This window comes from Manacus candei, unplaced genomic scaffold (assembly GCF_025592945.1).
Source record: "Manacus candei isolate 608988 ecotype Guabito, Panama unplaced genomic scaffold, ASM2559294v1 h1tg000041l, whole genome shotgun sequence".
Taxonomy (NCBI): Eukaryota; Metazoa; Chordata; class Aves; order Passeriformes; family Pipridae; genus Manacus; species Manacus candei.
Window position 1 is genome coordinate 3,458,719 of NW_026138089.1, and position 15,327 is coordinate 3,474,045.

The window sequence follows — 15,327 nt, forward strand, 5'->3', positions numbered from 1 at the left end:
AGGGGTGTCAAAGCTCTCTCCCTCAGGGCTGTGAAACCCTCCCTACGCTTGCTCAGCCAACACAGAGACTTCTGGAGAAAAGCAACCCAGAACCAACCACCACCCTTTTCCCACAGACAGGCGCCTGTCAAGCCAGGACAGCACCGCTCTGCTCTCTGAAGGAGCCAGCACTCTCTAAACGCTTAATGTGGGCAGTCCCTCTGGTTTGCCAGCACAGCTGACACTGTCAGTGTTGCATGGGGACCCCTGCAAAGGTCTTTCTCTGAAACCAGAATCAAACATCCACAGAGAACAGCAGCTATGCTCCCGCCCTGCACAAAGCATGGCATTCACATATCCTTGTTCCTTGCTACTGCACAGGCTTCACATCCTACGGCAGGGTGCTATGCCATACCGGAGCCTCTGGCGTGATTTTAACATCCCGACACTGTAAAAACAGTTTAGGAAAAGAGGCAGTGTAGATTTGGCATGGGGCAGCGCTGCAGGGATGAGGCAACGGGAACCATGCAGTGATGCTTCTCTGCTTGCTGGGAAATGTCAGGTAGGCACAAACACACAAAAGAGAGAGAGGAGATAGGAGATAGTTACCTAACATGACGAAGGGAATTCCAAGGAAGGTGGAATTGTATTTCCCACCAGTGAGATTGATGATCCCAGCTGCAGTCAGGGTGGCAAGGGTCACAGTCAGCAATCCCAGCAGGCCAAGCCAGGGTTTGCTGCGGACACAATCCTGCATGGAGCAGCAGAGAATGGCCAAGGTGACCACAAGGACTAAGCTTGTGATCAGGTAGCGTTCTGACACCCTGCTCGTCTTCTGGAAATCCTCCTTCAGCGAAGAAGAAGTGAAAGGATACATTTTGACTTTCCTGTTGGATTTCTGGAAAAGTTCAACAGTGTCACAAAAAATGGATTCCCACTTCTCTGCAACCATGTCATTCAAGGAGTTGATTGCCTGCAAGTAGTAGGTGAGCTGAATGGCTTCTGCAGACTTCACCCGGTCCTTGCTGTGCACAGTAACCCCACCGAGCTGATGCCCGTTATACACTTCCCTGCCATCCTTTAAGTGAGTAATCGGATAAGTGATTGCAAAATTAGTTCGATTAGAAGAACGAGCAGCCTTTAATTCCTCCAGTACATGCACTATGTCGTCCACTATGCATGTCTTGTCATTGTTCAGGATACATATATGGGCAAACGTGTAATTGAAACCAGGTCTTTGAACTTGGATCCTGGTCACTGCAGAGTGCAACTACAAGGGAAAGAGAAATCACACACGTTATTCATCAGTTCATCTCACACAGCAGCAGCCAGAACAACAGCAGCTCCTCGCCGCCGTCCCTGTCCTATTTGATCTAAGCAACAACAACAAAAGTTCTGGTGATGGCGGTATTAATAGCACACTCATTGCAAAAAAAAGGAAACATGCATCAAAACAGAAGTATTATTCCCCCATGTCCTTTGCTGATAACTGTATTGTCTTGCTGTATTGTGAGTTGCATCTGTGCCATGCGCATCTGCTGTGTGGCCTCTCTAAATAAGCAAACTCAAAAGGTCCAGACCTCCACTTTCAAGTGATCTAGGCCAGAACAAAAGGGAAATCTACAGACCAACCATGTCCAGGGACACTGTTGTGCTCAGGATTGCCCAATGACTCTCTCAAAAATGAACCTGAGGTACAGAAGGCAGAAGGGCAACATGATCAGGTGTGCCACCTGTGCAGGATGTGCCAGCAGCCTGGCAGTGTCAGGGCACTAGTACTCACTTAAAGGATGGGCTACAGCTGCATGCCCTACATATAGAGAGTGTTGGCACAGCAGGAAAAAGATAGCTGGCAATAACTAACTTGCCCTCTTTTCCTCTCCCTCTTTCCCCCATCAAATCCTCGGTAAGTCTGAGAGCAGGAAGCAATGACAGAGATGGACACTGGTTTTCCTTTTCTCTTTTTGAGAGGTTCTGTAAATTAGCGAGGGTCTCCTGACCTCAGGGTCTACAGGTTATTGTTAGGTCTAGCAGCTTTTACTGCAGCCTCCTTTGTAAGTTGTTTTGCATGGTTCTGAAATTTGCCATGCCTGAGCTCTGACCCCAAAAGCATTCAGTTATTTTTGAGCATGAGAAAGACAGAAAAATCACCATTTCTTCTTGAAAAAATATAGAAAACTCTTGCAACCTTTTCTGAATCCATTTTAGTCAACATAGAAGATACAAGAAATCTAAACAACGGCAAGGGAATAGCCCTAACAGGCTGGGTTAGCAACGTTTTTAAAAAACAAAATATTGAGTTCACTAATGTTTGGAGCCTTAGCAAAGTACAAGCCGTTTTTTTGCAAACTTTTCTTGCAAAATGATAAGGCCTCACTCACCATGATTACCACTTAGCTCCTTCTGTGCCACCCCAGCTGTGCAGAGAGTTCCAAGACCTTCCATAAGGATGCTGCTGAGGCCAATACTAGAATACCCACCACAAGTCTGAGCAGACTTTCCCTGTGGCTGTGATGTCCTTCACGGTGGGTAGTCCCAGAGAAGGTGATCCAGGAAGGATGTCCCTCCACTCTTTTCTAGGTGGCACAGGGGGTAACCAACAACCCAAATGTCAGGGCCCCCTGCACACTCCTGTGCATCTGCTTTGTGCATGGCTTGGTGGGAGATGTGACCTCTCAAGGTGTGAGCAGGGACAATGCAGAGGGGCACACACCCCTTGTGCTGCCTGGGTGCAATGATCCCATGGACCTGGCTGCACAGCTGGTCACTTGGATGCCACATCTGATGCCCTGGGGGAAGCAAATCATGGGATCTGCTCTGAGGAACTGCATGGATTTATCCTCTGGTCCCTGTTACACCGGGGGAATTGATGCAGAGGTGCATTGCAAATGTGTGGTGGCAAAAGAGAAGGAGAAGCCCTCCTTCACCTGCAAAGTGGGGAGACCACAGCTCTTCCAGGGAGCTGAACAGCCAAATCAGGAGGACTCTCTTTTCCCTAAAAGGGGAAATAGTTATTTCGTGCCTTCAGATTTTGAGCAAGAGACCTGGCTACAGGGATTTTTTTTTTCTATCTACTTGCATGTGCTGTTTTCCACTGTAATCCAAAGAGGAGACTCTTCTGCCCAGTAAAGAGGCTGGAAATAGGTGATACTTAATGGAATTGGCTCCTTTCTGATGATAAACATTGTTTAAAAAATATAGGAGATTGTGTACATGAGAGCAGTAGAGCTTATACACTCCTCTGGTGGCAACGGACAAAATGGCTAATAATCATGGCTAAACTGTTGCATCTGTTGAAACTAAATAGTCATAGTGACTTTTGTGTGGTATTTGAGACCTATTTGTAGAAAAAAACCCAAACCATCATTTATATGGTACCATCAATCTGATTGTTTTGTTATTACCTTGCACAATCTGTGATGGGTATAAATTGAATTATGTTGCCTGTGTTCCTCAGGATAATGTGACATCATAGAGGCAAAGATTACAACATTCCTATACTCTCAACCTTTTTCTCTAGCAGCTTGGGGGTGTATTTTTCCACATTTGAGTAGTTTTTATTTTTTTGACAGAAAAATAACAGTTCAATACTGACATTAGGAAGATAAGTTTGAGAAATGAACTAAACTAACAAATTTTTTCACAGTACTGTGAGAAAATGATACCTGCCCATGGTGAGGAGCAAAATTTTCCATTGTGGTGGGAGAACAAATAACTGTCCGTGCAATGGATTAGGGTCTTCTGCACAACTTTCTCATAAAAAAAACCCCAAACAAATTAGAATATTTGAAAGAACATGCCAAAGAAATGAACCTGTATGGATAATTCTTCCGGTCTGTTGAGCTTGGGGTTGCAAAGCTCCACTTTGAAAGAGCTGTTATGGGATACAAATTCAAATGTACATCATTATAGCGTGAGGAGAATGCCCTGATTTACTGAGTCAAAGACACATATCTGATTTTAATTTTTTTACAATGGGAGCTACTGTATGGTTTTCATTGACAACAGTTATAAAATCAGACGTCATATAAAGAAGCACAGCTGAGGGCAATGAGGAGGAATAGAAGGAATTTCCTGCCTTTATTAATTCACAATACAACTCCTTCAGAGAGGATCCATGGAGTGACACAGTGCAGAAAAAACTAAACTGACATGCAACTTTTATCAGTGTGTGTTGCTATTTACCCATCCTGTCTTTCTGCTGCATTTGTTTCCTTCTACATCTGAAGCACTTTCTTTTTAATATTTAGGTTATAAAATAACCTTATCTGTCACAGCTGTTACATCACCTTTAGTGAAAGGCTAGAAGCTAAATGTCATACTTAACATACTCCTTTCCTCTTGGCAATGATCCTTTCTGACTCGAGTGCCCGTTCTGCAGCAGTGGCCTGTGCTTTCTGCGAGACTGTGCTGGGCTGGACCGGGCACTGCTTGGGGGGAACCTGCCCATGGAACCTCCCAGCTATGTGGCTTCAGGGAGGAGAGGAAAGCAGGCAGACAGCTCTGTCTCCTGGCACACCCTGGCAGCTGAGCAGCCCCCAGAGCTGGCTGCCAACTTGTGCAGTTTAGAGCAGCTATGAGATATATCCTGAGCTTTGCCAGTGGTCACAACATTTGGTCTCCAATTGGCAGCAAACAGCCAAAGAGGAGAAAAACTTGCCTTTCCCTTCATCCCAACAATGTATACTGAGAACTGCCCCAGAACAGCCAAGGATTCCGCTCTGAGAAGCCTGACTTAGACTTTCATCCTCAAGAGAAATACATCACTATATCTGCACTTTGCTTTTTCAGATCAGATCCTAGCAAAAACCCTCAGCCAACTCAGTGCAGGGCAGGGCAGGGCAGGGTATGCTGCAGCACGGCTGCAGGCTCTCTGTTCTCCCCCTTTACTTGCCTGTGACTGCCTGTGCACCACAGGGCTGCTGCCTCTTCCCCGCCGAGAGCTGCAGTCCCACAGCACTCTCCTTTCTGCTGCCATGCTGGAAACTCAGCTGTGGCCACATAGATTTTTCCACTTGCATCCAGAGCCCACTCTCATAACCCTGGGTGACTGGCTTCCCCAGAAAACAGAAGGTCCAAAAGCTTACAAGGGTACACACATCCTGCGAATTCAAGGGATTACACAGTCTGCAATTTGGCTTGCCTATGGTACACCAGGAGGTCCTCCAGGAAACTTCAGTCTGTTAACAGGGCATGCTAAACGCTGTTGTGTGATGGGGACAATATGATAATGCATAATGCATATTGCACTCCTCAGTGCAGAGGATTTTAATAGCAAGTAACCATACTCTGAACAAACCTGGCATCTAGTTCTGGGACAAACGACTGACTACCAGACTCTCATTTATTCAGCTGTTTTCTTATCCTTACCGATCCTATTAGGAGAAAGGGAAATTTAAAGGAATAATAAAAGCTGAATGGACGTTTTTTCTTGAAGGGAGACATACACTGCATGCTCATCACTCACAGCTCTTTCAGCTAGCTAGCAGTGCAAGGAACCAAAAAGCAGTTTACTGCTGAGATGCCAGAGCACTGCAGTATGAGAACTGCACAGTTCCCTTGCCATGGTGGCACACGGTCCTGAAAGTGCTCAGGCACAAAATAGTAACTTCCACCTTTTCCTTTCATTGTCGTTTAAACAGTGACCATCACTTGCACTTCCCCTCTCTTCTGAAAATGGTGCCGTGTGTCCCGCACCATGCCAGAGATTTCTAGAACAACGTTTTCTCTTCTTCGAGCCTTTAGTCATTTGCACTTGGTAACATCTTGGTCTCTATTTACTTTAAGTCCCAAGCTCACTCAGCTATTTATTTTAGAAAGGGAGGAAAGATGGCTTCAATTGGGAGACAAATCCCTTTTGGCAAATCCCTCCACACCGAGCCACATTTAAGCCTGTGGCACAGCTGAGAGATGAGAGGTGGTGAAATTGCACTGCCCCACCAGCTGGTTCTGCCACGAAGCGAAAGCTAAAATCCTTTCACTTATCCTGGGCAAAAACATTTTGCACCAGGGCCTCAGAGAGCAACGGCTAAAAATTCAAGTTGTTTTTGTCTGCTGGTCCTCCAACCTCTGCCACCAGCACAGGAAGACAGGTGCCAGGAACCAGAGCCCCTCTGTAGGCTCAGTTTGGGTGCCTTGGGATGGCCAAGTCCCGCACTGGGCTCTGTGAGACAGCTCTCCACTGTACAGAGCTTTGCACAACTTTCAGCACTGGCATCAAAGCTGAACCTGAAGGCAAAGGGGTTGTACTTGGAGATGTATGGTCAGGACAGAAAGAAAAGCTTGTTTTTACTCTTAGTTCCATGCAAAAGATGCAGGAAGATACAAGAAGGGGTAAGAAAAACCTGTAATCTCCTTGCTTTGTTGAGAAATCCTTTCTTTAATTCAAAAGTGAGCAGCTATTACCAGAATTTTGTCAATTTAATCAGGTAACAAAAAAGTCTGCAGCCTCCCTGTGAAGGAAACAGATCCCATCCCAGCAGGGAGAGGTTAGAAACTGCTGATTCACCTGCAAAATGATCCAATCCCAGAAATCCTTTAAGCTCACATTACATAATCTCCTGCCCCAATCAAAGTTGCAGACAAAGGGGATGAAGGACAAGGACCCAGCGATAGCCACTGGTGTCCCACAGAGGTCTCACCTCACTGGTGGCACAGCTTTGCTCCCAGGGAAACTCCGTGGTGACAGTGACAGCAGCATGCAACGGGACCCTTCAATATTTGCCAAGGTCCTACACCCAGCTCATGAAAAGACATTCCGACTGTCTTGGGAGCCACCATCATTTTTATTATTAGGGATGTGTACAACTACCTCCTGCTTATCATATATACCTCAAAAATATATTTGGTTTTGCTGCTGAGCAACATGTGATGTTTATAGGGGACACCACTCACTGTAAGGACTCGATTATACTTTGCTACTTGACATACAGTTGATGAATAATCAAAAAGACAAAACTAGCTAGATATATGGATGTCCTCCTGTACTGCCAATGATCTGGCACATAAACATGTTTTACTCACAGGAGTATGATCTTTGCAATGCCCTATTACTTTGCTGTTACTGTTATTATATGACTGTTCAGTCTTTCAGTCGGTATCTGATGGCTCAAATTAAATATTAGCTTTGCTCATCAGTGTTGCTACTCTTAAAATTTTTTTACTGTCATTTTCACCAAGTCTATTTTTTTCTCTGACTCTTGGAGTCTGAAGTATTGTGATTTTTTTTTTTTATCTCAGCTTTCATTAAAAAAAAAGAAATGTAAAGAATGTTTGATCTCATGGTTATGGAGGAAAGCCCGAGAAGGCTTTGAACTCATTATCTATTACTGCTTAAAATCTCATCACTGTTTTGGGTTCAAGACTGAAAAACTAGAAAGCAGGATGAAGACAGTAATTTTAAATATATGCTTCATTTTTATGTGAAGCTGGTTTACTCTTTTAGTTATTTTTACAGGTAACTTGTGCCAAGGAAAATGAAGAGAAGAAAAAGCCTTTAATGGATAGCTATAAATTTCTCCACTTTTTCTATGATCTCAGTAATCTCTGGCATGTCATATCTTTGCAGTGTACTTTTTTTATTCACGTTAAGAGATGGCCTCAGATAAAACATAAAAAGGTTATGAGAGGGAAAAGACTTGCACAGCTTCCAGCTTAATTCACGAAAGAAAACACTCTGGGATCTGCAGACATGGGCAAAATGAAACTTTCAGGAGCACATTTTCATCAGAAGGTGCAGGAAGGGAAGGCAAGGGAGCCCCAGATGAGGGCTGTGCCCTGCTGACCATGGGTGCAGGGCAGGGATTCAAAGGAGGCTGGTGGGCAGTGGCCTCCTGGACCATGCCAGTCTAGCCAAGGGACGAAGAGCGTGCACACAGCCGACAGAGGAAGCCAATGGATCCTAATGGCTCAGGATAAACATTAGAAGTCACAGCTGCAGAGCATGCAGTGAGGATGGCTATGAGTAGCTGGACTCTTTTTCTATCAGTCCTACAATCAGGTTTCCTGAAGAGATGCTAAGATACTAATTATGCACGGTATTTATTTTTGTAACTAATTTTTTTCAGCTGTCCAAAACACAGTGAATTATACTTTCTCCAAACAATTTTCATAAAAATAAAATCTAAAAATTGTTCAAACTACAAGTCATCAACTGAGGGACAACTATTAGTGCTCAAAGTGGCAGATGTGCGTGCATTTACATTTCCATCTGTCTTCTTGGTAGCTACAGAAAATCGCTAGATATCATTTTTCTTTTCTAATCTGAAGTGGAGAAGCTTTTCTAATCAATACCATCTTAATTCTGACAATCACCCTTGTAAATCTGCCTGAATTTGTCCCACCAAGAGAAGTCCACTCTGGTTTTTGGGCTTACTGCTGCTGGAGGACAGGATGCCTGGGCAGCAGAAACCCCTCTGCATAGCCTGATGTGCAGCTGTGAGATTGCTTTTTCATGATGGGGAAAAAAAGAACAAAACTTCGCTCCTATGTCTGATCTTGCATCAGTTCAACCACCAGTGGCTTTCTCTATTCACCTCAGATCCCTCCATAAACACCCTTCCACCTTTATACTACGTCTCAGAGGGCTGGAGACACGGTGCAGGCTCTTGCCAAGGGCTCCTCCAGCAGAAGCCTGAGGAATAGTCCCTTCTGCACTGCAGGGAAACCTCAATATCTGCAAGTTCACAGCCCATCACATTAATTAACAATGGCTCCTCCTTCTCTCCTCCAACAGGAGAGCAAGGGTTTTCCTGCTGTAAACTCCAACTTAAAGGTAAGGCCTTGTCACCGCTTTTGGGAAGCCCAGATGTGTCAGTGGGGATTGCTGGCAGCTCTCCTGGAGCCTTGTGGCACTACCTGGGGTGCTGGTGGCCTGGCCTCAATGGCTGTGATGCACAGACATTCCTGGCCTCTCATACCTGCCTTGCCCACCTGCTGTGCTCTCCCAGAGGGGTGATGCCCCATCACATACACACAGTGTATGCAGTGAAAAATCCTGTCCCCATGTGATCTGTTTGTCACAGGGGAGACGAGGTTTGACCTTCCAAAGGCAGGAAAGGCGAGGCAACATGGACTGCTGGGGCATTCCTAGCACAGGCTGCCTGGCTGGCCGCAGCACAGGGTTGTAGGGCACATCACAGCACAGACTGAAGCAGGAGGGAGGGCAGAGGGCCCCTGTCCTGGCCAGTGCTACTGGAGCAGGGCATGGGGGTAGTGGGGACCAGTGGGATGTGGTCGTCCTCCCAAGCACAGGCAACTTCAGGACTTCTGCTCTATCCACGGACCAGCACCTGCAGGAGAGACCAAACCCTCTTGCCTGCAGGAATCACACGGAGGAGTTCCTGCTGCTGACATCTGGAGCTCAGGGGGGTTTCTGTACACACTTCCACACTTGCAACATGCTATTTATCTTCTCTCTTCCTCAGCTGTGCCCAGATCTTACCTGCATATCTTAATTCTCATCTGTTTTCGCATAAGATACATTTTAGCCCTGCAGCATTGTGCTGCTATGACAACAGGCTTGCACTTCTACTGCTCTCACACCCTTGTTTTTCTTGTATTAGGACTCTTCCCCTCATCTCACAGCCTTGCTCTAAAGACATGACTTCATCCTTTATATTTGTCAGCAGAATGCACTATTTGTTCTACAGACTGTTTCCCTGGAAGTGTTTTTAGTGCCTGAGAGAAGGTGAAGATCTACTACATCCATTGCCAGATCCACAGCTGAGTGCTTGTGTCCAGGTATTCAGAAGTAGTCAAAGTTTTAAAATAAAGGGTACCTCGTGCTAGTCAGGGTCAAAACAGACCCAGGTTTTGGTTCCACTAAACAACCACAATCCACTTCCACCGACTTTGAAAATAATGGTTTAAGCATGCCATGTCTGTATAGCAAAGCATTTGGAAATACCACAGACATAAAACATAAACATGCTATTTCTAAAGATGGTTGTTTCCTCCAGGAGTTTCCTCACACATACAAAGTAAGTGAGGAAATCTGTGAAGACCGCAGACAGAGCGTGCTGGTGCACACATGAACAGGAACAGAATAATTAAGGAGCAGAGAGAGGAAATAAAACCCCAAAAAGTATGAGGTCTGCAAGATTTTGAAGTTAAACTGTTTTGTTCTGCAGTAATCAGAAGTTCTGAAGCTCTTAAATAAACGTGCCTTTAGATGGAAATACCTAATTTTACTTTGTTTGCATGTTCAAATAGATATTTAATCAGTTATCTATGTCAATTAACGGCCAGTTCATATGAGAAGAGCGATGTATAAGCACTTCTAAAAAACTGTAGTTAGTAGAGATTTCTTTAAAGAAGAAAACCTCTTATCTACAGATTTTCATAGAGGCAAACTGCAAACACGATCGCCTTCAGTAAGGAGTAAGGCATGTTACATTTCAATCCTTTTCATCTTTATGTCTTGACATCTTAAGTGGAGTTTTTGCCAAAAAAACATTAGCGCTGTGTTATTGTTATAAACACAGTAATGTAAGTGGAAAAGAGGATATTTTTCTGGGGGAAAAAAGGAAACCCTAAATTTTTTTTAAAAAGTCTTCAGTAGTATAATGTAGTTAACTCACTGTAAGCATAGAGGAACAAACAGGTTCAAAAGGATGGCTCTCAAATCCTGGCTAAATTAGACCATATTTTCTGAGGTTCAAATATCTGTCTAGGTCTGTATTTCCAGTGAGTCTGTATGACTTCAACCTAAAAAGTTTCTAGCTGCAAGTGGAAATACCACTATGAAATGGTAGGGGGCTGTTTTAACACTATTCTTAGGTGGGATTCTAGGCTTAGTTGATCTCTACAGACTTTACATAATGATCTGAACTTCTGCATGATTGTCCACACCAAATATCCCAATTACTTTTGGTTCTCCAAGCTGTTATTGGAAATACAGGGGTAAGAGCACACTTTCTTCAGTTCAGTGTTTTTACTTCCTACCTCTCTCTCTCTCTCTCTTTCTCTCTCAAGAGTGAAATCTTGAGGAGGAAAGGTCCTGCACACCGACAGCACAAGATGCCAGTTCCCTGTGCTCAGCTATAGAGCAGGTACTGCAGCGAGTAAAATTTCATTATTGTCCTCCCACAGTATATCAGTCTAGGGATGCATCTCTTCCATATCTGAGATTCTACCGAGGTTTTTTATTGGATCACGTATTCAAGACCAGAGACTGAGGATATGTTTAGATTTTTCCCTCTCTTCTGCAAATGACTATGCCAGCTGGAAACGCTACATTGGGATGGTATGCTTAGAATGGTTCAAGCATTTATGAGAGCTATCAGAACTATGGATAGAGATTTACACAAAAATACTAAATAAAAGAGGACTTGGCCTCATCTCCAAATCAAAACTATTATATAAGGCAGCCACACGCCTCCCTGCTAACGAGCAGTAGACACCTTGTGTGAAGCAGCTTGTACGTTCAGCAAGACCCGCCGCTGTCATGTGAGCAGCCAGTGTGGCCCTGGCAGATGTGTGCTGTCAGGGGGGAGTCCTGTGGTAGCTCCTGCTCCGGGAGCACTGCTCGAGACCTGGGACTGAGACAGTGGTGAGACTGAGCCATTTCCAGAATCTCTTTCCAGCCAGCCAACGAGGCATTGTGCAGTTGCAGTAACAGCGAGTTTCTCAGCTCTGATAAACGTGCCCATGAGGAATTGCACTAAGCTAGCCAGAGTGTTTTAGAGATGTCACCACAGAACTTATTTCATTGACTAATTAATTGATTAGGATATTAGAATAATTAACCAGCTATGTTTCAATTTCAACTGCTCAGACCCCCAAACTTTGTATCTCTTTACTTAAGGGGACAAAAATGAAAGCTGACTTCTTCCTCTGCCCGAATCAGGGGAAATCTCCTTCCCTTGCCACATGACTAGGGCAGCTGTAGCTGCTCAGGGCTCATTCTCTTCCCTCCTTGGCAGATGAGGTGGGATATGGCAGGTAAGGAAACCAAGAAGAGGTGCGGCAAGAGCAGCCAGCATCTGCCTGGGGCAACCGTTCTCCTGTGTCTCCCATTCTCCTGCTTGTGGGTGGAGACGCACCAACAGCCATGCAGGAGGAGCCAGCATCCAACCTGACAGTTATTCTAAAACAAAACCTCTCCCTCGGGGAGATCGTCCTCCAGAAAAAGAAACATAAGCAAATGGTGCCGTTTAGGTTCTCTGTCCTGATTGTGCCTACAAGGCACAATTTTCAGAAATGTGTGTGGGGTTACCTACGGTTTCATCCAGGACACTTATTTCCAAGCTATGTACTTTGAGTTGGTTGGCTCTGGACCGGGGTTGGGGCTGCCTTTGCTCCCTTCTCCCATTCATGCAATTGCATATATATAAGGAAACTTTGATGGCCACCTTTTCCTTTCTCCTTCTCTTCGTGGGCCCTGTTAACACAAAATGATTTAGCCCTGTATCACAACAGATGTTACAATATTGGGAGCTAGGAGCCCTCCCTTGTGTTTTGCTGTTCTTTGACCCACAGAGCTATCCACAAGGTTGGATAGGCAGCTGCCTGAGTGCGTCTCTGCCCACAAACAGAAAAATAATCAGGTCAAAGAATATAATCTATTCTACACAAGGCATATTGGAATTAACTAGATAAGTAAAGAGTTGGAAATAATGCATCAAATATGCCTGACAATGTCTAAACAGTCAAATGGTAATGGAGTTCATTATCTCAATAGATGAAAAATAATCATTCTGTTGGCCAATTCTGTCCATTAAAAATGAGGTTGTATTAAATACTGACAGAACTTTCTAAGTTATACCTCTTTCGCTGATGTGATAAATCTTATGCAGAAGTTTGCTTGCGGAAAGATTCTGAGTACCATTTATTTGTGTGTCACTGTGCTATTGACAAAACTACAGATCCCTAGAGAAGGCAGTACAGAGAAAAAAATCCATTATCATTATTATCCTATGACTGAGTAAATGTGCGCATACTGGATGCGACTGCAATTCATGGTACAAGAAAATGAAGGAATGAAAATTGTCTCTCTGGAGTTTTCTCATTGGCCAGTAAAATTCTTGTTACTGTACTTAGTGAGTTGACACATTAAATGTTTGCTCATTACTGTTGGGTAATATGTCAAAAGGAAAACATAAAATACTGAGTGGCTTTGTACTATAGTTCTGTATGTGCCTACAGTCGAAATAAAATATAAATAAATCCACTGTAACAGTTATTTCCTTGTTTAGTAAAGAGGGAGGTCTGACTGAAGTCTTTTACAATAGGTGTTTGCATCTGTTTTCTCATTTTAGAAGAGAGACTCCCTGAAGCAATTAAAAAGAATTAACATTGGCTTTTATATGGGCTGACAGTTTGACGTTCAGAACAGAAGAAAAAGGAAAAAAAAAGCAATGCTGAGTCTCTTGGGTTTCCTCAAGGCAACAGCAAAAACGTGCAGGATAGAACTAGCCACACCTCTGGTTATTTCCAAATGTTCCTTTCTTTTTTCCTGGGTGAACTTGACTCTCTCAGCACACAGTTTTTGCATCTATCCTCCCAGGTTTCCGGCATGTTATGACACATAGTCGGGTGAGATGTCCTGTTAGATTGTAACTCGCACGCTCCGTGCTGCTCAAGTGACAGGGAAAGATGCTGCCCGCTCTAACTTGAACCGGCAGCACAGGCTGCACCATGCCTGCAATCTACGGCAGAGCTAGATTTTCTCTTCATCTATGAAACCAGCATTTTCTGTGATGGTGGGGTGGGAATGAAGGGGGAAAAAATACTACCCGCTAAAAATAATCTGTTGAGTTATGTCATTTGCCTTCATGAGCAGTGAGAAGAAGGTTTTATGCTACCGCTCTCTGTGGAGAAGTGCAGCCCAGACACAGCAGCAGCCCCCAAAACCATTCTCGGCAGCCTGGCAGATTGGTACCTAACTGCTTTTGAAGTTTGAGTCTATCAAAGCCCGAGACGCCGTAACTCGGGAGCACGACTGCCGCGCGAGTATAGAGACACAGAAAAATTACTTAAGCAAGCAGACTGCCCTTCTCGCTCACCCAAAGCAAGCAAAAGCAAGTAAAAGCAAAACAAGGAAAATAGGAAAGGAAAAGGAAAAAAAAAGGAGAAGAGAGAGGATCCCGCGGCGCTGGCAGGGAGCGCGATGCCGGCTCCCCGCGCCGGGCTGGCGTCCCAACTGTTGCAGGGAGGTGACCGGGGAGCTGCGGTGGCAGCGGCGGCAGAGCCCGGCGTGCGCGGGTGGGTCCGTGCCGGCGGGCAGGTGCGGGGAGCGGGGCGGGACGCGGGGCGGTGATGGCCGGGGGACCCGCCGCGGTTACCTTGAGGATGAGATCGGTGTGGTGCTGGTCCAGCATGTTGGCCTTGCGAAAGGAGGTGATGATCACCCGGCCGTACCTCCCCGGCGTCTGCAGGTCGGAGTAGAGCCGGTGCTTGGAGCGGTTCACCGGGAAGAGGCTGTCCACCAGGTTCCTCTCGATCTTGGCCAGGCTGTGCGTGGGAGCCAGGAGGTGCTCCACGTTCTCCTCCACCTGGTAGCGGCTGAAGCTGGCGCCCAGAAGGATGGAGATAAGCACGGGCGCCGAGGCGAAGAACACCGGGTGGCTGGCGACGAAGTGGCCGAGCCGGGAGAAGGACGTCCCCAGCCCCCTGTGCAAGACCTGCCGCAACATCCTAGTGCGGAGGGCGCGCAGGAGGGCGAGCGCCGCGCCGGGGCCCCCGCAGCTCCCCCACGGCCCCCGCAAGACCATGGGGCAGCCCCACCGGGCGCCGCCTCCCCGCCGGCCGCGGCTGCGGGGGGCCGGGGGCCGCCGCCGCGCGTGTGCGTGTGTGTGCGGTGTGTGCGCGCCCGCCCGGCTGCGTGCGCGGGGCGGCTCGGGCGCCCGTCCTCCCGCAACGCCGCCGTGCCCGAGAGGAGTTTCCCAGCCCCTCGATGCCTCACTTCCCAACCCGCCGCCCCTCGCCGCGGAGCGGCGGCGCGGACCGCCCGCGGGGGGGCAGGGGGGCAGCCCCGCCACCGCCCCGCCGCGGGAAGGGGAAGGGGCAAGCGCCGCTCCCCGCCCCCGCCGCGGAGTTCGCGCGGGAGCGGGGCTGCCCGCAGACTGCTGACTAATCCCCCGGCCGCGGCAGGCGAAGCGAGGCGGGGCGGGCGCGGAAAGCCCTCGGCGGCGCCCCCGCCGCCGCCGCCCTCCGCCCAGGGGCGCGGGGCCACGCCGGGCGGCGCCTCGCACGGGGCGGCGGGCGCAGCGCGGCGCCTCCCGCCGGGGCCGCCCCGCCGGCCGCGCTCGGGACGCCGCGGCGCGCCCCGCCCCGCCCGGCCCCGCCCGCCGCCGCCGGCGGCAATCGCCGGCCCCGGGACCGCGGGGTAGCGCAGCCCGGCCGCGG

General features: G+C 47.2%; 1 protein-coding gene across 1 annotated transcript in view; it reads right to left on the minus strand.

Annotated features, from left to right (window-relative positions):
- The window catches only part of PTCHD1 (patched domain containing 1), a 34,117-nt gene extending 19,172 nt beyond the window's left edge, over positions 1-14,945 (minus strand). Inside the window, exons 1-2 of the mRNA XM_051794859.1 lie at positions 14,265-14,945; positions 589-1,249 (exon numbers count right to left, since the gene is read on the minus strand). Coding sequence (XP_051650819.1) covers positions 589-1,249; positions 14,265-14,693 — 1,090 coding nt within the window. The 5' untranslated portion in view covers positions 14,694-14,945. The remainder of the gene's footprint in view (positions 1-588; positions 1,250-14,264) is intronic.
- Positions 14,946-15,327: the final 382 nt, after the last annotated feature.